Here is a 24,602-nt window from a genome sequence, read left to right on the forward strand (position 1 = left end):
GATTCGTTCACAACTCCACCAACAATGCATTAGTGTCCCAGTTTTCCTGCATCCCCTCCAACATTCATCATTATTTTTTCCTGTCATCTTAGCCAATCTGACAGGTGTGTAGTGGTATCTCAGAGTTGTCTTAATTTGCATTTCTCTGATCAATAATGATTTGGAACACTCTTTCATATGAGTGGTAATAGTTTCAATTTCATCCTCTGAAAATTGTCTGTTCATATCCTTTGACCATTTATCAATTGGAGAATGGCTTGATTTCTTATAAATTTGAGTCAGTTCTCTATATATTTTGGAAATGAGGCCTTTATCAGAACCTTTAACTGTGAAAATGTTTTCCCAGTTTGTTGCTTCCCTTCTAATCTTGTTTACATTAGTTTTATTTGTACAAAGGCTTTTTAATTTGATGTAATCAAAATTTTATATTTTGTGATCAGTAATGGTCTCTAGTTCATCTTTGGTCACAAGTTTCTTTCTCCTCCACAAGTCTGAGAGATAAACTATTCTATGTTCCTCTAATTTATTTATAATCTTGTTCTTTATGCCTAGGTCATAGACCCATTTTGAGATTATCTTGGTATATGGTGTTAAGTGTGGGTCCATGCCTAATTTCTGCCATACTAATTTCCAATTATCCCAGCAGTTTTTATCAAATAATGAATTCTTTTCCCAGAAGTTAGGGGCTTTGGGTTTGTCAAACACTAGATTGCTATAGTTGACTATTCTGTCTTGTGAACCTAGCCTTTTCCACTGATCCACTAATCTATTTCTTATATGCAATTTCATTTAGAAATGCTCGCTTTGGCAATAAGAGAAGAAAAAAAAAAGATGAAAGTAATTAGAGTAGGTAATGAGGAAATCACATTATCACTCTTTGCAGATGATATGATGGTATTCTTAGAGAAACTTAGAGAATCAACTAAAAAACTATTAGAAATAATGCACAATTTTTTGCAAAGTTGCAGGATACAAAATAAATCCACATAAATCACGAGCATTTTTATACATCAATAACAAACCCTAACAGCAAAAGATGCAAAGAGAAATTTTATTTAAAATAACTGTCAATATTATAAAATATTTGGGAATCTATCTGCCAAGGGAAAGTCAGGAACTATATGAGCAAAAGTACAAAACACTTTCCATACAAATAAAGTCAGATCTAACAACTGAAAAAATATCAAGTGCTCTTGCATAGGTCAAGCAAATATAAAAAAGATCACAATACTACTTAAAATAAATTACTTATTTAGTGCTATCCCAATCAAACACCCAAGAAACTATTTTACTGACCTAAAAAAAAATAACAACAAAATTCATTTGGAAGAACAAAAGGTCAAGAATTTCAAGGGAATTACTGAAAAAAAAAAAAAAAAGCAAATGAAGGTGACCTAACTGAACCAGATCTAAAACCATATTATAAAGCAGCAATCTTCAAAACCATTTGGTACGATCTAAGAAACAGAGTAGTTGATCAGTGGAATAGGTTAGGTTCACAAGTCAAAATAGTCAGTAACTATAGTAATCTAGTGTTTGACAAACCCAAAGACCTCAGCTTTTGGGATAAGAATTCATTAATTGACAAAAACTTCTAGGAAAATTGGAAACTAGTATTGCAGAAACTAGGCACAGACCCATACCTAACACCGTATACCAAGATAAGGTCAAAATGGGTTCATGATCCATACATAAAGAATGATATTATAAACAAATTAGAAGAATATAGGATAGTTTACCTCTCAGATTTGTAGAGGCAGAAGTAATTGATGACCAGAGAACTGGAGATCATTATTGATCACAAAATAGAAAATTTTGATTATATAAATTTAAAAAAGTTTTTTGTACAAAAAAAAAAACTAAGTCAGACAAGATTAGAAGAGAAACAATAAAGTGGGAAAACATTTTTACATTCAAATGTTCTAATAAAAGCTTCATATCTAAAATAACTCAAATTTATAAGAATTCAAGCCATTCTCCAATTGATAAATGATTGAAGGATATGAAACAGACAATTTTCAGATGAAGAAATTGAAACTATTTCTACTTATATGAAAAGGTGCTCCAAATCACTACTGATCAGAGAAATGAAAATTAAGATAAATCTGAGACACCACTACACACCTGTCAGATTGGCTAAAATGACAGAAAATAATGTTGTAGAAGATGTGGGAAGACTGGACACTGATACATTGTTGGTGGAATTGTGAATGTATCCAACCATTCTGAAGAGCAATGTAGAACTATGCTCAAAAGTTATCAAACTGTATATCCCCTTTGACTCAGCAGTGTTTCTACTGGGCTTATACCCCAAACAGATCTTAAAGGAGGGAAAGGGACCCACATGCGCCAAAATGTTTGTGGCAGCCCTTTTTGTAGGGGTTAGAAACTGGAAACTGAATGGATGTCCTTCAGTTGACAAATGGCTGAGTAAGTTATGGTATGTGAATGTTATGGAATATTATTGCTGTAAGAAACAACCTACAGGATGATTTCAGAGAGTTCTGGAGAGACTTACATGAGCTGATGATAGGAGAGACTTACATGAGCTGATGCCAAGTGAAATGAGCAGAAGCTAGAGTTCATTATACAATACAATAGCAAGACTATATGATAATCAATACTGCTGGATATGGCTTTCTTCAACAATGAGATAATTCAAACTAGTTCCAATTGTTCAGTGATGAAGAAATGCATATATGCCTAAAGAGAGGCCTCTGGGAACTGAGTGTGAACCACAACATAGCATTTTTATGCTTTCTGTTGATGTTTGTTTGCATTTTGTTTTCCTTCTCAGATTTTTTTCCTTTTTTCTTTCTACATCTGATTTTTCTTGTGCAGCAAGATAACTGTATAAATATGTATGGATATATTGGATTTAGCATATATGTTAACATATTTAACATGCATTGGACTACCTGCCATCTAGGGGAGGGAGTGGGGGGAAGGAGGAAAAAAAATTTAGAACAGAAAGTTTTGCAAGGGTCTATGTTGAAAAATTTCCCAGGTGTAATTTTGTAAATAAAAGGCTTTAATTAAAAAAAAAAAACAAAACTATATATTGTAGAATTCTTTCTTTTAATCCAGTCTGTTATCTCCTTCCATTTTATGGGAGAATTCATCCTATTCATATTCATAGTTAAAATTACTAACTCTGTATTTCCTGCCATCTTACTTTCCCTTACTTTCCTTTTCTTTTTCTTTCCCTCTTTCCTTCTTTCCCCCTGTTTTGCTTCTGACTACTCCCTCCCTCAAACATTCCTTCCGTTTTACAGCTCCCTCCCTTATTTTCCCTTTCTCCTTCTACTTTTATTATTCCTTCTGTTAGCCTCCCTCTTTCCTTTCCCCTTTCCTCTGCTACAGTGAGGCAGGTTTCTCTGTGATGCTATGTATGTCTGATAGTCTCTCCTTGAGCCAAATCATCTAAGAGTAAGGTTCACACAATACTCATTCTATTCCCTTCTTTCCCTCAAATGTAATAGGTGTTTCTTGTCTCTTCGCAAGATATAATTTAAGCCATTTTACCTCCATTTTCCTCTTCTTCCAGTAGAATTCCAGAAACACTTTCAATTTCTAGCTGATTTTTTTTACATCATCACAATAAAATAAAACTATATCTGTGCCCTCTAAGCATATCCATAACAGAGATACAATTCATAAGAGTTAAACTTATCTTCTCCAAAAGGGATATAAACTTTTTAGTTTAAAAAAAATAACATTATTTTTCTTTCCTTTTTACCTTTTTGTGCTTTTCTTGAGTTCTGTATTTGAAGATCAAATTATCTGTTCAGCTCTACTCTTTTCACCAAAAAATGAATGAAATCCACATATTTTCTTCAATACCAATCTTTTTTCCCCTGAACAATAATGTTTAATTTTGCAGGTTAATTGATTTGTGACTACAATTCAAGTTATTTTGCCCTTTAGAATATCATATTCCAGGCTCTTTGATCCTTTAAAGTGGAAACTGTGAGGATCTGGATAATCTTGATATAACTCCCTAATATTTGATTTGTTTCTTTCTGGATGCTTGCAACATTTTCTCCTTGATCTGATAATTCTGAAATTCAGCTACAATATTATGTGGATTTTTCATTTTGAGGTATCTTTTTGGAGGTTATGGGTGAGTACTTTCAAGAGTTGTTTTATCCTGTGGTTGGAGGACATCAGGGCAGTTTCCTTGATGATTTCCTGAAAGATGTTGTATAGGCTCCAAAAATTCTTAGATTGTCTCTCCTAGATCTATTTTCCAGATCAATTGTTTTTCCAATGAGGTATTTTACATTTTCTTCTATTTTTTCCTTTTCCTTTTTCTTTTTTTAATTTTATTTGACTGATTCTTGATGTCTCCTTAAGTCTTTCATTTCCATTTGTTGAATTCTAGTTTTTTAAGGAATTATTTTCTTCAGTTAGTTTTTTTTTATCTCCTTTTGTATTTGGCCAAATGAGCTCTTGAATTAGTTGTTTTGTTTATTGAATTTTTTCCCATTTAACAAATTCTGTTTTTCATTGATTTGGTTTCTTTTTCTATTCTATCATGTCTATTTTGTATGGAGTTATGTGCTTTTTCCATTTTTCTAAATCTATTTAAAGGAGTTTTCTTCACATAATTTCTGTGTTTCTTTTTTAAAACACTCCTGCAAAGTTCTTATTTTTCTCATTTTTTCTTCAAATTCTCTTTTAAGATCCTTTGTGCAATCTTCTAAGATATCCTTGTGAGATGGAGACCAACTCATATTATCCTTTGTGGCTTCATCTGGAAGTAGTTTGTTTTTAATGTCCTTAGGGTCTGAGATCTGTTTTTTTCTGTCTCCATAAATGCTATCTATATTTAGAATTATTTTCGTTCTTTTGCTCATTTTTAAAGGTTAAGGTCTGTTCTTAAGGCAAAGGAGAGATTGTCCCAAGCTTCTTCTATAGGTGACAGTGGCTTCATGCTGCCCTGGGACCAATACTCCTGAATTCTTTTTTATGTTATGTTAAGGGCAAACATGGCCTTGTCCCATATTATTCTGGGGTTCAGGGGCTCCCTATTTGCCTTTTATAGTTGTGTTGGATATCTCACTGCAAGTCTGCTGATCCACTGGTTGATCCAGGATAGAGTTAGCTAACACTGCTGTATTTTGGCTAAGAGCCTCCTCATAGATTCCCCCTGCACATGGATGCCACACCACTCTGTGTCTCTGTATTGAGCTTCCATTTGGCTGCACCCTCCTACCCACCCCATGAAATTTAAACAAACATTTTCTGAAGTTCTTCCAAAATATCTTCTGTGATAAACATGCTACATTTTCAATATTTGTGTGAAACCTTCTCATTGGAATTTCCTCTTTTTTATTTTTAAGTTGGAACTCTGTTCCTGAAGTATAGGGGGTGCTGTCCCAAGCTTCCTATGCACCTTTAAGCATTGGTTTTGAGCACAACATCCACTTGTGTTTTCAGGGGTAGCTTTCCTGTCTCTGTGTAGGAAACAGCCTGGTTTCCCAGAGTTTGGCTCTTTCAGAGCTGAGGCTGCCCCACTGATTTGTTCCTCTGTTGAGTCAAATCTATTCCATCCATGTTCAGCAAACTCAAGAAACTCTTAAGTCAAATATGTGAACCTCTAAAGGAAGAAAATCTGGTTACAAAATTTGTGGAACTATAGGATAACTTCCCAAACTATGCGAACTATTCAAATTAATGGGGGTTACATGTTAGAATGTTCTCTATAGTCTGTGCTTCCTTTCTTACCACTTTTGGGCAACTACATGTGACTTTTCAAATTCTATTACATCTTAAATATATTTCACTGTTTTGGCATACCACTGATGTTCACTAAAATTCATTAGATATGGAATGAAATTTGAATTCATCTCATCCAATTTTTTTATCTTATTGGTGAAGACCATGATTTGTTCAGTTTTCTACAATTCAGTCCCTATGATTCTTCCCCAGAAGTTTAAAAATTAATGTAGTAAGGATGCTTTCCAGGAGTTTCTCATCATCATGACTTGCTAATTGTTTATCTCACAGCCATATTTCAGGCCACAGTTCCAGAATTTCTCTTTATTTTTTTTTAATTAGACTTTTGTGCCTAACCCAGGCTTGAAGAACAGCAGCTATTCACAGGCTTAGTTTTAATATTGATTAGCAAAGAAAGATTTTTCTATTCTATTCCAACCTGGGCTGATTTTCTCTATAGGTAGGCTGGTGGCTTTCCTCTCAGAAGTAAAACATAGAGGTGCCAGATTCTTATAGTGGATTTTAAAAATAATTTCTTTTTATTTTCAAAATATATGCAAAGATAGTTTTCAACATTCGCCTTTGCAAAACTTTGGGTTCCAAATTTTTCTTCCTTCCTTCCCTCCACCTCCCTCCCTTAGGAAGTAAGCAATTCAATATATGTTAAATATGTTCAATTATTCTCTACATATTTCCACATTTATCATGCTGCACGAGTAAAATCAGATCAAAAAAGAAAAAAAGAGAAAGGAAAAAAAAGTGAGAAAAAACAAAAAAGGTGAAAATGTTAAGTTGTGATCCCCATTCAATCTCCATAGTCTTCTTTCTGAATGCAGATGACTCTCTCCACCAGAAGTATATTGTAAGTGACCTGAATTAATTTCTTGTTGAAAAGAACCATGATCATCATATAATCTGTATTACAATGTTCACTTAGTTCTATGCACTACCCTTAGTATCAGTTTGTGTAAATCTTTCCAGGCTTTTATGAAATCAACTTGTTAATCATTTTTATAGAATAATATTACATCACATTCATATGCCATAACTTATTCAGTCATTCCCCAACTGATGAGTATCCATTCAGTTTTTAGTTCCTTGCCACTACAAAAAGGGGTGCTATAAAGATATTTTCATGTGTGGGTCCCTTTCCCTTTTTTATGACTTTTTTAGGGAACAGGCTCAGTAGAGACACTGCTGTATCAAAGGATATGCACAGTTTGATAGCCCTTTGGCCATAGTTCCAAACTTCTCTCCAGAACGCTTGGATCTGTTAATAACTCCAGGAACAATGTTTTAGTGTCCAGCTTTTTCTACATCTCCTCCATTATTTATCATTATTTTTCCTGTCATCTTATCCAAGCTGAGAGATGTGTAGTGGTACCTCAGAGCTGTCTTAATTTGAATTTCTCTTATTGATAGTAATAGAACATTTTTTTCATGGAACTAGAAATGGCTTTAATTTATTCATTTGAAAATTGTCTCTTATATGATTAGATCATTTATTAATAGGATACTGGCTTGCCTTCTTATAAATTTAAGTCACTTCTCTATATATATTTTAGAAATGAAGACTATATCAGAAGCCTTGATGTAAAAATTTTCCTGCAGTTTTCTGCTTCCTGATTTGTTTATAGTATCTCCTGTTCTCCTAATTTGCTTATAATATTACTCTTTATGTTTAAATCATGAACCCAATGGATTCTTTATTGGTTTTAGCCCAACTGTTCTATACAATTTCTAAATTCAAGAAGACTCACCAATCACAGCCTCCCTACCAGTAGGGACTAAAGATTTGTTTTGTGAGATCAGGACAGAACTTCTTTTAAAAAGAAAAAAAATACATAAATACAGTTTTTAAGCTATATCATGATTATCAGAATGTAAATGCAGCCATATTTAGAAAGCCCAGCAGAAGAGACAGAGCTGGATTTGAATTCAGCAGGTCTTTTATCTCTTACCTGTTTGAATTTGGTTAAATAACTTAGGTTGCTTATACCTCAGTTATCTCATTTATGAAGCAATAGGTTTAGACTCAATAATTCCCAAGATTCCCTCCAACCCTGAATCTCTGCTCCTATGATCTTTTACATTAGGGGCATGGATAAAATAGCTATATCTCAAAACTACTTGGGTAGACAATGTTTGATACTTTTTAGTGAGTCAGATGTAAGCTTGAAACTAGAATTAGAGTTAATGATAGAGATCTTTCCAAGTGTGGCAAAGCAAGGAGGACAGATAGAATAAAACAGAGTAAGTTACAGTTCAGTATGAAGTTGAGGAACAGTGGGTATTAAGTGCTTGGAATTTTGTAATTTGGTGCAGTCTGAGAATATGCCATGGAAAGAGTTTTTATGATAGCAATCTGAAAGAAGAATGTGAGGGAGTCTATGAGGAGAGAATTCAGAAAGTATTTTACTGAGGATTTGAGGGGAAATATGGTGGGGGAAAGAGTGAATGCTCAAGAAAGTAAGTATGAAGATGAATCTGTGCTATTCACTAAGCCCTGATTGAAGAAGGGCTGTGGAATAGAAGAGATATTCTGTTGTCTCACCACCTTCTCAGTCATGTTGTATTGGGAACAATGCTAGGAGAAAAATACATTTGATTTTGCATTTCTGATTTTCAAATGTTGACCAAACATGAAATAACTGATAACCAGGCTATGTAATGAAAAATGAACCAGTGTTCTTGAAACAAAATGTAGAGAACAAATTGAATAAAATCAGCAGCATGAGTAAGTCCATTAGAAACAATAATACTCAAAGCCATTGCCCTAAATTTAGGATATATTAAATCAGTTTAGAGAGGCTAGCATCTTCACAAAACTAAATCTGAATGGATATTTATTATTGTATTTGGGCTGAGTGGGGAATAACTATAAAAATACCTTTCAAATACTGTATGGGTAGATGGTGTGTGGATACCCAGTGAAAATATTCTGGCTCTGAAATATCCCTGTCACTTCCATCATGACCAGTTAATTCTACAGCATGTTTGATAGAAGAGACACATTGCAAGAAATTTCTTAGGGTTTCATCATACCGTTGATGACAAAGACAAAAGTCAATTTTCCCAATTTGGAAATAATAAAATAATTTCTCCATACTTCAAGCTGCAGAAGTCTTCAAATTCTTCACAAAATTTTGTCTTAGAGGAAAAGTAGGTAGAATAATAGATAAAGCATGAGACTAGTAATTAGATAATATTTGAGGTCAAATCCTACTTCTGACATTTAATAACTGCGCCCCCCCCCCCCCGAGCATGCAACTTAACCTTACTCAGTTGAAGTTTTGCCATTTGTAAAATAGAAATAACAATAATAGCACCTAGCTCATAAGGTTGTAAATTTGATCAACTTGATCATTCTGTAGTCTTTATCAAACTGAGCCATATCATATGCTATGACATTTACTGGATTCAGGAAAAGAAATTGGACCTGGGCCACTTCGTCACAGTTAGCATATCTCTTTCATGGATAGTAACCTTTATTTTGTTGTCAAACATATATGGTGGTAAATTCTCTCAGAAACAGCATTACATAATGTATAAAGTTAATCTCAGAGTCAGGAAGACCTGATTTCAAATCCTATTTCAATACATACTGAGCTTAACTCTAAGTAATTCTTATTTGGTATGATATTGGAATTGTAGTGGACTTCAGATCCTTAACATTGGTTTTCTAAAAATCATTTCTAGAAAAAACAGATTTCATTTAATGGGGTTGAGAACACCTTTTATTTCCACATTATTTTTGCCTTTCACCAGAGTCCTGGCCTTTAACCTACATTCACTTAATGCCTTCATAGTTTCATAATAGTGAAAGCTTTCAGGATCATAAGATTTATATATACATATACATGCACACGCACACACACACACATATGTGTGTGTGTGTATATATATATATACACATAGACATATATAAATGTATATATGCATAGACATAGACATATATACACATAGACATATACAAATATATATAGACATAGGCATAGACATATATATATATATATATATATATATATATATATATAAACTTGACCAATCCTTTTGACACTAGCTTTTTAATAAATACGGGGAAAATAGTCTTCCACTAAATAATTCTAATGTTCATTCTAATTTTCCTCTATTGTTTTCATCTAACTCATTTTCTGTTCAAAAGACCAGTTAAATTTTTATCAAATTCTTTCATATTATTATTCTTTTCTTTTTTTAAACTGAATTCCCAAAAGGATAATATCATTCACCCTATTAGGGGGAAAAGGAAATATCAATAAAAGCAACAGAACTTTTCTTGGTCTCAGAAGTCAAATTAAATATTGGACTGCATTTTCAAAGATGTTCTTTAAACCTTTTATATTCCATAATTTTTTACTTCTAAAGCAACTATTAAAATAATCTTGAAATTTATACACTAGTTTTTCCAGGTAAAATTGCTGTTTTATTACTTCTATAAACCTTTTGATTATTGATTAATGCAACAATGAATTCCAAAATCTGTCCCTTTGTTGGCAGACTGAACAGATAGTTACTTGATGGCACACTGAGACTTTATTCCATCTGATAAAAATGTAATTAAAATCCTAAATCCAATAGCTCAAATCTCCAGAAATCAGAAGTATAAAATTAAATAAATGTGGAATTAGAGAAGATTTAAGGCAATTCTGAATCTTACAAAAAAATGAAAGTATTATACCTAGAGTAAATAATATCAACTCTTGGTTTTGAGAACCTCCCGAGACTCTGGGAAAATATCAAGCAATTTAATAATTGTGATACCTGGTTTTATTTCATTCATTTCTTATTTCCGTCTTTACCTGTCAATTTAGAAAATGTTGTTTCTTTCTTCATTGAAATCTCTTGAGGGAGAAAGGATGCAAAGGGGGTATGGAAATGAAGAGATGCCAGTAATGTCAGAATGCTGTACAAAGATCCCAGAACAGGACTCTCCAGACAGCATCCAGACAGAGGAGAGAGACTAATGACAAATGGATGAAGACAAGCAAAAGTGTCTGTCTTGGGAACAGAATATACAGAAGATTGGATTTTACATGTCTTACATGAGGGAAAAAAAGAAGAAAAATGGATTATGAACTTTCAATTATCTGGTTTATCCAATTTAAATTTTGTTTTCTCTTGGCCCCCAGCAACAAAAAAGTCCATGTTTTGTGTGTGTGTGTGTGTGTGTGTGTGTGTGTGTGTGTGTGTATGTGTGCACTGCACTCCATGTTGCAGCTCCCCCAATCAAATTTTTTGTTTCACTCTTAAAAGTACCTAAGTGAGAGAAAGGTGTTGACAAAACAACAAAAAAATGTGTTATATATAGGAAATTAAAATAAAAAGTTCATCTGGAACAGAAGGGAGAAAAATAAAAACTAACTCAATGAACCATAAAAAAGAGAAGAAAACAAGAAATGAAAATTAGTAGATAAGACATCAAAGAAGAGAGGAAATGAATATGTGCATATAAATACATATACTTATATATGTGAATGTATATGTATGCATGCATTATATAATTATGTAATATATGTATATATGTGCATCTGTATATTATATAAATAGGAATATATAATATATGTATATGTATATATACAGATAGACACATACTTAAAGATGTATGCATGTGTATACACACATATATACATATTTGGGGAAACATACTTTTATTGTGTTTGAAAGGTACCTCACAGACCAATAAAAGTCCCTCACTTTGAGTTGTAAAATTTGGACAAGGAGGGGTTAAATGACTTCTCCCAGGCTCATAAAATGTGAGCTTGCTAGAGAGGACCTTAAAAGTAATGGATTACAAGACTAATATTTTAAAAATATGGAAATCAAGATCTAGCAAAGTTAATTTGCCTAAGTCATAGAGGTAATAAGCACCAGAAGGAAAATTTGAGCCCCAGAATGAATGGTTTAGATGTAGCATGGATTAACTGGCCTTGAAGACAGCAACTACTGGGTTCAAGTATCACCTCAGATATCTGATCTTTACAAGTCTCTTAACATCTCTGAGCCATAGGTAACTCTCTAAAACATACAATGAAAAATGATTATTGAATGGGGGTATCCTCAGGTCCATCAAAAATTGTCAAATGAAAGAAAGTTTAGATCCAGAGAAAAGGAGAAATAAAAATAATTATGGTAAACACAGTACAATGTAGCAGAATATAAAAGATTATGTCCAAAAATTATGCTTGCTTTAATCTGAGCTCCATAATACAATACATAGAGTCTTTGAATAATAATACCTAGCCTATAATAATTACTGCAGAATCTTCTAATCAATTATTCTAATATCCTAGAATATCTATGTTTTCAAAATATAATCTCAAAGCTTTTTTTTTCTTTTAAACTTTTCATATCTTATCATATAATTTATGCCTGTCATTAATGCTTGTCTCTCAGTATATTGGTGTAGTCAAAGTGCTAAAACTGAGGTCAGAAAATCTAGCTTCAAACTTTATCATAACTTCCTAGAAAGCTACATGAATACGGGTAAATTACGTTATCTCTCTGAAACTTTGGTCTCTAAAAAGGAGATGGTAATACCTGTATCCACTATCTAATGAAGCTATTGTGAGGAAGTACCTTGAACATCTTAAAAGCCAAGATAAATTTGAATAGTTATTCTTCATAATTTTATTCAATTTCATCCTTTTCTTTCCATCTCCTGCAGATAACCAAGTAGTTTTTTTTTAATAAAGTGAAAATCATTTTGCCATTTTGAGCATGATGATTAAAGGACAAAAACCATTGTGTATATGTGCATGTGAATATATATGGGTGTGTGGTGTGGTGTGTGTGTGTTTTAACAAATGATCCGGGATAAAATTGGAAAGTGTAAAAATTAAAAAGTACATTTGTCATGTTGTAATCATATCTGATGGAGAAAGAAAGAAATCTAATTATGGATATGCATTTTCCTATACACTTTTAAACACATACATAAATAATACATACAGGTACATGTGTCAGTTGACATGACATGTTTCAAGAGCTACTATCTCAAATATAAAATATGATATCCTTTGGTTTGTAACACATTGTGTTATAGAGAGACAAAAAGAGAGATTATGAAAGGGATATATAGTATATTTATAAATGTGTATGTTGTGTGTATATAAGGGTGTGGGTATGGGTATGTGTATATACATATATGTTCAGAGAAATTTATTGTGTGTGTATTCATACATTTATATATGTGTGTCTATATATGTGTATATACATATATATGTATGTGTATATACATAACTGTATATATTTGCATTAGTAGTACATCCTAAACATTGCAATAAGTAAAACAAAATTTTTCTACCTGTTTGCTTACAATTCTTATTAATGCTATTGGAATTGCTTTCTTTCTTAAATTTTAGACTTTAGTATCATGACAATCTTTCTTCCTTCTCGCTTTAAACTTTGACTTTCAAACAGATATTATGCTTTCTATACAACATTTGGCACTGCATAAATTTCCACAGTGGATAATCTTTCATCTATGTAAGTTTACAGACATTATATTAGAAAAAAAATGGAGTTTTGTTTTTCCTATAGTAGTTGCTTAATACACATTTATTGATAATTAATAGATTAAGGCAAAAGTCAGAAAATCAAATTAAAGGTGAAAAAATAGATATAGAGAGGGGAAAGGAGGAAATGGAAATGACAAATTGTTCCAGAATTTTTCCTAAGAAAATTCCATTATGAAGAGTCAGACAGAAATGAAAAATTATTGAACAACATCAAAATGTTGAGGTTAAGTAGCATTATACGATGATAAATTTGTATTTGGAATAGTAAGTAATACTTAGAGTAGTAAGTAAGTAAGTAAGCAAATGGCAGAACCAAGTTTATAAACTCAAATTTTCTTGTAAATCAAAGGACCTTTCAATTATATTGAAGTATTTAGTTAATATTATCATTTAATTAATATTATTGCTAATATTAATTTATCTTATTTAATGTAGATCATTTTCAAATTGCTTAAAGTTTAATGTCATTTTCAAAAATGTATTTCCAACTATCAGTCTCATGCAACAAAAATAAAATGCTAAAAAAAGACATAGATATCTTTGCATTATACTTGAATCACTAAATAGGATAATTTTTATATAACTGCATATAAAATAATAACTATTTTTAAAATGACAAAAAACGGTGCGCCACTGGGGTCAGGGATTGTCGGCTCTGTTAGCTGCGAGGGACCCACACCAGGTAACATTTTAACTTAACCAATTGGTTACATAGAGTCATGTTTCTCAGCTAAGAATGGGACACCAAGGCAACCAACAATTTGCAATTTATCACGGGCTTGTTTGAGGATAAGAAAAAGTGTCTTTAACAATCCTGAACATTCCGTAATGGGCTGAGAGCAGTTTTCACATGTTTGGGGGAGCTATATATCTCTCTGGAATTGACATGATAAATGGTACACCTGTTCTGGACATAAAACCGTATATAGCTGACTATGATTCACCGCATGATCTGATTGAACCTTTATATGAGCTCAAGTTACAAGAAAGGGAACCAAAACAGAAAGATTTTTCTCACTCGATCAACAAAGTGGGTAATAATGAGCAACCGCAAAAAATAGAGGATTTCAGACCTCAGTACCATAGTTCAGAGGGAAAAAACCCTGAAGACCAAACAGAAGAAGAAAAATATTTGAAAGATAAAGACTCAACAGAAGTGAAACAGCCATTAAATAAGTGCAAGAGCTCTAGAGTGGATTGTATTTTAGAAAGAAAAACAAATCAGAATAAAGATGAAGGACAAATTGACTTGCACCACCAAAGGAAGGTATAGACAGTAGGTTAAGTATAGTGGAAGAAGATGCAGCCACAAAAGAAAATAGCTCAGGGACTCGTCACCCTTCCAGCCTGGGTATTTCAGCCTCTACCACTTTTGTTCCATCCTGGGTGAAAGATTCTCCTGTGACTACTTTAGATGTCCGATTTACACCTCATGCAGAAATGGATCTTGAACGATTTAATTCAGAAGATGAAAAAGATGTCAATATAACTTCATTTAAATATTTTCGATCAGTGAAAGAGGCAAAGTGTGCTATTACTGCTGTATTAGCTGCTGATCCCCGGTCTGTGTATCGAAGGAAACATTGCCAGGACCGTCTTTTCTACTTTTCATTGGACACAGCACATATTACTTGCTGGTTTGGTGATGGGTTTGTAGAAGTGCTACGGAGCAAACATACTGACACTGTTGAGAATTCAGTTTGGCAATGTTCATTACAGTCAGCTCCATCTTAAGTAATACAGAACAGGGAAACCTATCTTAGGGACTTCTTACTGATCATCCTGTGGAATGACTCCATGGAAGGAAGCCTTTGGGCTTTCCTTCTTTCTTCATTCTCTTCCTCTTCATTCCTGTACTTGTTCTCATTCATATCTCAACTTGTTTTTTACTTGATTCAGGAATAATCCAGAATGGAGTCAGGCAACAAGTGATGGTAGTGGTAAGGATGAAGAAGGAGGATAAACCTTCCACAATTTTTCTCTCAGCTTCTAGTACTGCCATGGGCTTCCTTAGTTTCAGTACTGATCTTATAGCCCTCCCTCCCACCCTCCACCCCCCCCCTTTTTTTTTTTACTAATATATCAGCAAACTTTTTATTATTAGTTAAAAAAATCCTTAGAGAACATTAAAATATTTGTATATGTGAGACTGCCCTCTGTTTATCTAATTAATAAGCATTTATTAAGCATCTAGTATTGTGCCAGTCATTATGTGCAATGCTTTTTTAGGTGGTGAGAATAGAAAAGCCAGTAAATTTGGGGAAGAAAAAAAGAAAACAGTATTTTGGGGGGAGGGGAGTTAGCTTTATAAAAGACTGTTCCTATAGGTGTATAGCAGCATGGGCTTCTTATCCATTTTATTCTGGATACTTGGTCCTTGTTTTTTATCTTCTGTCAGCTATCAGGTGGAGAAAGGGTCCTGTATATTAGGACAGGAAGGAGAAAGCCATTCCTGTTATCCAAAGGGACATTATTATATATGCTAGTCAGATACTAATAGTACTATTTGTACAATATCATACTATTGGTATATTGTTCATTAAATATGCTCTTGTGCATTTTTCCTATAGTCTACTTATGGTTATTGCAAATGAAGGAAGCCCATCTTGCAGTTCCTACTGCTTTGGTTTCTCATGTCCAAAATGGTTGTATGGAAACATGTATTTTAATAAATGTTCATTTTATTAAAAAAATAAAAATAAAAAAAAATAAAATGACAAAAAACTCCAAGTTAAGTGTATTCTAACATAGTCAAGTGAACCTTAAAATATATCTATTTTTAAGCTGAGATTGAACCTGCCAATGAACATACATTGGAGATGATACAGTCCCTGGACACTTCCAGCAATTTTTCTCTCAGAGTTTAAAGATTCTTGTGTTTTGAGACGATGCTCATTGGCTACTGAGCAGAAGTTTTGATGATACAGTGGAAATGTACAAAAGAATTGACTTTATCTTTGGCTCTCTCCTACTTCTACTTAGCTCTGTGGCAAATAATTTTCTTTTGCTGAACTTCTTATGAGGGGGTAATAAATGAATGGTAGCTTTTCTGACACCCAAGAGTGACTACAACTGACTAGCAACATGAAAAAAGGACTCAAAGTTAAGCTTGACCCTGGGATTGTGATATCTTTTCCATTTTTTTTTCCCTCAGTCACAAAACATCAATTCCAAGATCAATGAATCTTGATGTGGAGTGACCTGAGCATCTAAAAGGTCCAGAAGTCCTGGGAAATTTTGTTGAAGCTCACAGGGACTAGAGGAAATATCTTCTTTAGAAAAGACAAGTATCAACCAGAGGAAGAGGCCAAATATTGGCTTGAGTGAACAGAACAGAACAGAACAGAAGGATTATGAGGGAAATTGGTACTAAAATGAAATGGAATTGGTACTATTCAGCAGTTCTGCAAGCTGCTTCATATTCTGAAGAACTTTAAGTATTAATCTCACAAGAAAGTATAGTTTATATATATATATATATATATATATATATATATATATATATATATATATTTACTTATATGTAGTTATGTTTTGCTTTTGTACATTTGTATGTTTATTGTTTATTGTAACTAGAATGTCTTTTCTCTATAGTAAATAAACATCCATCATTTATTTGATTTATATTGCATGTTAAGAACTGTTTATTCTCCTTTCCCTTTCCTTTTTCTCAGCCAAAATTTTAGGTAAATCATACTGATATTGATTGATTCCAATCTGGGTGGAAATGTAGGGAAAGCCTAACCTCTCTTATCAGGCCAGGTTTCTACAGAATCGAACCTGATTCCTAATACATGCTTAATCCCTAGATTAAGGATTTTTAAGGATACCTTAAAAATTGAGAATAAGAGTGCATTGAACCAAGTCCTAGGACACAGAAATCATTTTAATTGTTAGATATTTGTCATATATATATACATATATATATATATACATACATACACATATATATATAATTGAATAAGATGTCAAAGAACATATTTCTATATAAATTGAAAAATGTTTTTAAGCTAAATTAATGTCCAGAATATCTATTTATTATAAGAGTAGGGATAATCCAGCAAAGTGCATCATGTACAAATATTCATTCCTTTAAATTTCTCAAACTATCATGAAGACAAATAGATATAATAATTTTAAAATTTGAAATTTGCAATCAAATATAGATTAGAACTAAAAGAGATCCAAATGACTAAATATAAAAATAGCAAACACTCACATGCTTTGTGAAATTTGTGTTTAACATCCCGGAGTGTAGATGTTGGAGACACCTGAAAGTTTAAAAAAAGAAAAAGAAAATGAATTTTTACTAAATGTTTTTGATATTTACTTAGTTTGGACAAAACTGACTAATATTTTTGTTTACTTAAAATTTGTGATAATGCCAGTGTTTCATACAGACTACTTTTGTCTGGAGGGTAAGGCTTTTGGAAAAGATGTGAATAAAGGAATACTTTTCTCTAAATCAAGATCATTTATCATTTCTTTCGATTTCATGATTACTTAATTCAGACTACTTGCCATATTCCTGTCCCTCCATGCATTTCTGTTTATGTCTTCTTCCTATAAAGTTCCCATTTTGGCTTGTTTTTAGAATATGTAAGACAGATTAGAATTAGGTCCAGTGTTATAAGTCAGAAATATTTGTGCTGAAGGATAGAAATAGTGTGTATGGATGAATGGGATCTCTATGCCCTTAAACTGTTTTGTTACTAGGGTCAACTCATCCACATAATTATAATCTATTTCTATTCTATATGATGTTCAGGAAGATTGTTAAGTGAATATATCTCAAGGGAAAGATTATTATTAATACAATATTTTCTTTTGGTTTCTTGGAACCAGGATAATTCAATTGACAATTGAGTCAAATTAATTTCCACAACTACTCCTGAACTTTACATTATGCCTTTTCTTTTTAATTAAAGATTTTTTTTCATACAAAACAAATAAGAAAATAAATAAAGAATATATTAGAATAGAATACATGTATTTGAGTTGTAACCTACCTAAAATATTTTAAACTAGACTTTATAATAATTCTTTTTGAATTCCATTTCTATTGAATAAATAAGATCAAGAGAAATATGTTTCATTTGGCAGTTTTCACCTTGTTTCTCTGGGATACATGTGTTAGTTGATGAATGGCAATGAAATGGTTATGAGGAGATGAATTAGATAAAAAACAACATGAACTCCCATTATGACATATTTGGAGAAAAATCACATTGAATTAATACTTCGTAAGTCTATGACCAATCAAAATGCTTTAAAACAGAATTTTTTTCCTATGAAAATAAATGAGTAAGAATAAGAAAATTTTCATAAACATAAAATGTTTTTGCATTAAGTAATATATTTGTAAATATCAAATCATTACATCTTAATAGTCTGAATATAGCAAATATAAAACTATAGTTGCAGATTATGACATTTAGTTCAAACTTTTTCTTAAAAAATATGAATTATACAAGATCACATTTTTATTATTTCTAGATTATTTTTTTACTATGAATTGGGATTGAAATAATGTCAAATCTTAATAAAGAGAGAGAAATCAGATGCCAAACTCATTTTAAATTTTCAAAGAGAAAGGAAAAACTATGAATGAAAAAGAATAGTGCTCATTCATGTACACAATTCTAATACTTTAAGACTAACCAGTCAATAAAACTGTTCCATTTGAATGATTTCACTAAAAAAGTTTCCTTTCTAGGTCACCAATAAATATAAATCAGGAATTTTCATGGAGCCAAGATGGTGGAGTGAAATCAGGAAGTTGCTTGAGCTCTCTCAATTTCCCTCAAAATCCACATGAAACCAAGGCTCTGAAAAGAATATGATGAAATGAAACCACTCTCCAATTCAAGAAAGAATTCAAGAAAACTTCAAGAAAGGTCATTCTCGTGGTTAAAGGCTAAGACCAGCTCAGACAGAATATTGGAGATTCTGTGTAATGTTCTCTGATTCAGTTTTCTTCGGGTCTCTGGGAGCAGCCTTCTTTTCAGTTCAGTAATCACCACAAGAACTGCCAGGGGTTAAAGTCCAAATCCTTTATTATCTCTTTTCCTGATGCTGGGCAGCTTTCTGGAGAGCCTTTCAATCTGGCCTTGGTCTTAGTGGGGGAAGTGCAGCAGTCCAGGTGGGCCACCAGGAAGATCAAATTGAATTTCTTTCCTTGGTGCTGAGAGCTTAAGCTCCTGCCACCAGTCCTTTGTTTTCTCTGCTTCTGCCCCTCTGGATCTCTCCAAATGAATCCTGGCTAAGGTTTCTAGCTTATATGTTTTACACCGAGTCTAAACCAATCATTATATCACTAGGAAACCATTATTTATTGTAAGATTAAATCAATCATACTGAACCATACTAAACTAGATAACCAGCACCTTGTAAGAATCCTTCTTTCAAGTTCATAGTTCTGTCCCATAACAATCCAGTGAGAGGGTCTTAATCACAGTAGATCAATAACTGAGATCTACTGTCCTGGCTCAGCAGCATGACAAACCAGTAGGGTATGCCCCAGTCCAAGGTGAGAAGGCAGATTCTGGAAAACCAGGCTGTTTACTGGAAAGAGAAGATTAAGGTACCCCCTGCAAACACATGGAGCCCCTGTGCTCAAAGTCAAGACTCAGAGCTGCACAGGAAGCTGGGACAATGCATCCTTTACCCCAGGAGCAAAGTTTTGACTATAAAAGTAAAATAAAGGGAAAATACCAATTGCTTTCAATCCCAAATAGGCTCCTTGGAAGTTTTCACAAAAGACTTTTAAAGGCAAATAAGAGTAGTAGAAGAAAAATGAGAAAAGAAATAATACATAAACAAGAGAATGTCAAGAACTTGGGAAAGTCTTTTAATAAAATAGAGGGAAAGAAGCTTGATCTCATCAGTTTGGGCTCAAAAAGAGGATAAGCTAATCATTCAGTTTGTTGTAAAAATGTATCTATCCCTTTAAAAAAACTAGTAGGAGAAAGAGGAAAGACATAGCAGGGTCTGAATACAAGGGAAGGCAAAAAAAAAAAAAAAAAACTTGGAAAAAATGATAGGAGAAAAGGGATTGATAGAAGATAAGGTAATTGATGATGTGGGTTAAAAAACAAAACACTACTAAAAGAAGGAGAGAGGATGATAGGATTTAGGGTAGTGGGTGGGAAAAAAAACAATGCAAAGGAAAGGGTGGAAAGGGAGAACAAAAGTACATATAACTGGAAAAAATAGGATGGAGGGAAGTACAGAGCTGGTAATCATAAATGTGAATGTGAATGGGTTGAACTTTCACAGAAAAAACACAAATTCATAGCAAAGTGGAGTAAAAACAGAATCCTACAATATGTTGTTTACAAGAAACACATTTGACAGAGAGACACATACTGAGTAAAAAGACTGTAACAAAATTTTTTATGCTTCAGCTGAAGTAAAAAAAAAAAAAAAAGCAGGGGTAACAATTCTGATCTCAGATAAAACAGAAGTAAATATATATTTAATTAAATGAGATAAAGAAGGAAAGTGCACCTTCATAAAGAGTAATATAACAAATGAAGTAACTATCAATATTAAGTGTATGTACATCAAGTAGTAGACTTACACTGATTCTTAGAAAAGATATTAAACCAGTTAAAAGAAGAGACAACAAAACTATGATAGTAGGGGATTTCAAACTTTCATTCTCAGAATCAGACAGACCTAACCACAAAATAAAAAAGAAAGAAACTAAGGAGATTAATAGAATTCTAGAAAACCTACATGTGATATAACTCTGGAGAAAAATTTTCTTGGCACATGGCATCTACACAAAAACTGACCATCTATGAGGGCATAAAAACCTTACAATTAAATGCAGAAAGGCAGGAATAGTAATGCTTCCTTTTCAGACAAAAAGGAAATAAAAATCATATTCAATAAAGGGCCAGGGAAATATATCAAAATACAATTGAAAATTAAATAATTTATTCTATAGAATGAATGGGTCAAACAACAAATCACAGAAACATTTATAATTTCATACAAGAGAATGACAATGAGACAACATACTAAAACCTGTGGGACATTGCCAAGTCAGTTCTTTTTATTTTCTTTTAATACTAATTTATTTGTGAATCACATTGGAAAAGAAAAATCAGAGCAAAATGAAAAAATCATGAGATATTTTTTAAAAAACATAAAAAAAGAAGTGAATGTAGCATGTATGAATTGATATTCATTCTCCTTAGTTCTTTTTCAGGATGCAAATGGCATTTTCTTTCCCTCGTCTATTGGGATTGGCTTGAATCACTGAACCACTGAGAAGAATCAATTCTTTCCTACTGGTTTATCACACATTCTTGCTATTATTATGTACTATGTATTATTGGTTCCGCTTGTTTCATTCAACATAAATTAGTGTAAATCTTTTTAGGGTTTTCTGAAATCAGCTTTTTCATCATTTTTATATAACATCCCACAATTGATGGGAATCTACTCATTTTCCAATTCTGTTGCTACAATTCTGTTTGCTACAAACATTTTTGCATATGTAGGTTCTTTTTTCTCTTTTATGATTTTCTTGGATTCAGATCCAATAGGGACAAAGGTATGTACAGGTTTATAGCCCTCTGAACATAGTTTCAGAATGCTCTCCAAAATGATTGAATCATTTCACAATTCTACTGCAAAGCAGTTTTTAGGGGAAATTTTATATTTCTAAATAGCAACATGAATCAAATAGAGAAATAGATCAATAAATTAGACATGCAATTTAAAAAGCATTTTTTAAAAAAAGTTAAATATCAAGTTAGAAATTCCGAAATTCAAAGGAGAGATTAATAAAACTGAAACTGGTAAAACTATTGAACTAATTAATTAAACCAAGAGTTGGTTTTAGAAAAAAATGAACAAAATCTTATTCTGATTTTTTTCTTCCCACATTATTCATAAAGCAATGTGTATTAAAAATAAATAGAAAAAAATAACAATTACTAATTTCTTAGTCCTTGTGAACAGGCTTGATAATCTCCAGGCAAATCCTAGATATTTTGTGTCTAAATCAGAAAATTCCCCACATCCGCAACTTACAACTTTAAATGCTATCAAAATATAAAGATTGACAGTTCCTCAATTATATTTGTAATACACACACACACACACACACACACACACACACACACATGCATACACACCTTCTGCCATCACAGGAATTATTGATTAATTAAAACAATGGACATTAAACTAAGAAATGTAGAATATGTCATTAGTTTTATATCATTTTTATATTACTGCTGTTTTCTGTCCTTCACCATTTACCCTTTAATTCAGTTTTTAGCCATTTTTGAACTGTTAGAGAAGAATGATAAATGTTGTTTTAAAAATAAAGTTGGATGAGCAAAATCCATTTTTCCATCATTTTAATAGTATTTCTGAATAGTCTTCTTCACTTCTCCCATTCAGGCTCCATACACAAAAACAAAGTGTTTCATAAAACTAGAAAAAATATGATAATGCAAGAAAACAAAGATTCCAATTTATCTGTCATCCAATTTCAAATACCTATTTTGTGTATGTTTATCATTTTTGTTGTGTACAACTCAGTGGCCACATTTGGGATTTTCTTGGCTAAGACCTGGAGAGATTTTTCCATTTCTTTCTTCAGATCACTTTATAGATGAAAAACTGAGGCAAAGAGGTTTAACTTAAGTTGCCCAGGCAGAGTCACATAGTGAATAAGTGCCTAAAACCAGATTTGAACTTCTGAAGATGAGTCTTCTTGCCTTCTGTTTAGCATTCTATCTAGTGTGACACCTACCTGTTCATATGTGAGAAATATACCACACTCTTAATTTGAATAGCTAATCTAACATCAATAGATGATGTTTGGAATTATCAAAATAAGTAGGTTTTCAACTATTTAGAATGACAAGCTCTTAGACCATTGGAGAGTTGGGGTAAAAAGAGAGAATAAAACTCTGTTATGATTCTTACAAGATACTACCTCAAGAAGCTTACATTTTAATAGGGTAAAGTAAGATATAAATGAGAATTGGAGTAGCAGTGCTTGATTTGTCACTGGTAGCCAGGAAGTGACATGGATGACTAGTTCCTGGAAAAAATTAGGCAAAAGCTCCAAAAAAAAAAGAGCAGGCTGGTTCTAGTGCTTCAGTAGTACATACTTCCAGAAGAGCAATAAAGCTTGATTTGGACCTGATGGCAGGTCTAGATCAAATAACACCCATTTCATAAAACATTCTCAGATTCTTCCAGGAAGAAGTGATTACTTTCTCCCTTTTAATTCCAATAACTTTGGATCAGTACAATGCATGGTCTTTTTTACCCTCAGATGTGTACTACGATGTAAGTTTCCCTATCATTTCACTTCCACATACAATATACCTCTATATTCCTTACTTTCAGTACTTAGCACTGGGACATTCACAGAAGCAGTTCTATAACTATTTATTGACTTACAGCTCACTGAAGAATCCTGGATCTTGGGTCATCATTTTCCCCCCGTCAGCCACTTAAAATTTTGACATTTAAACATTCTCACTGCACTTCTTCCTGATGCTTGCTTCATGTCAATGCTTATTACTTCATTGAAGCTGGAGTGTATCATTCCTTTTAGCTCTGCCTGTCAGCTCTGGAGAGTGCTTGACATTCACAGCTGTGGGACTAGAAGTATGCTGGAAGGTGCTACCTCCAAATGAGAGAAGGATCTCTTTGGATAAGACTTTGTTCAACTGAGCAGAAATTGCTATTATATAATAAACCAGAGTTAATTAGCAATTTAACAAAAAACTTAACTAAAAAAACAAAAATTGTCCCTTAAATGGGATGTAATGTGGGCAGTAGTTTTAAGCATCCTAATAAATTTTTAATGTAATGGTATTCCAGTAATGCTTATCAAAAATAGCTTGGCCTTTGTAGTCTAAGCACCAGGGTTCAAATTCTGTCTTTGCTAAATATTTATAATCCTCTAATCTATTTATAATAAGAGCTTCATAGAGGATTACAACTGGATTTTTGATTGCTTTGATAATAAGAAATCTCTTGAATAAAATCCTTTTCTTTAGTACAGACTGACAATATCTCTGTACTTTTAATCTAAGAAACATTTTGTAAATATGTAATTGTTAGTCAAAAAGCATTTAATAAGTGCTTATTATATTCTGGGCATTGTGCTAAACTCTGAGAATGCAAATAAAGGCAAAAAGATAGGCAAAAAGGAAGGAAGACAATCAGAAAGAAAGAAGCACATTAAGTCCCTGTATCCAAGGAACTCTTTATTTTAATGGAGAGATAACATGGAAATAACAAAGCATATAGAAGATAGAGTAGATGACGGGGAGTCGCTGAGCAAAGTGGGGATAGTATTGA

The 24,602-nt window shown here is 32.7% G+C and overlaps 1 protein-coding gene across 2 annotated transcripts in view; it reads right to left on the minus strand.

The window, feature by feature from the left end:
- The window catches only part of TECRL (trans-2,3-enoyl-CoA reductase like), a 154,548-nt gene that overhangs the window by 90,074 nt on the left and 39,872 nt on the right, over positions 1–24,602 (minus strand). For both annotated transcript variants that reach the window (XM_051964813.1, XM_051964812.1), the window contains exon 2: positions 17,479–17,530. In XM_051964813.1, coding sequence (XP_051820773.1) covers positions 17,479–17,530 — 52 coding nt within the window. The remainder of the gene's footprint in view (positions 1–17,478; positions 17,531–24,602) is intronic.

Source organism: Antechinus flavipes, chromosome 6, assembly GCF_016432865.1.
Source record: "Antechinus flavipes isolate AdamAnt ecotype Samford, QLD, Australia chromosome 6, AdamAnt_v2, whole genome shotgun sequence".
In the NCBI taxonomy this organism is placed as follows: domain Eukaryota; kingdom Metazoa; phylum Chordata; class Mammalia; order Dasyuromorphia; family Dasyuridae; genus Antechinus; species Antechinus flavipes.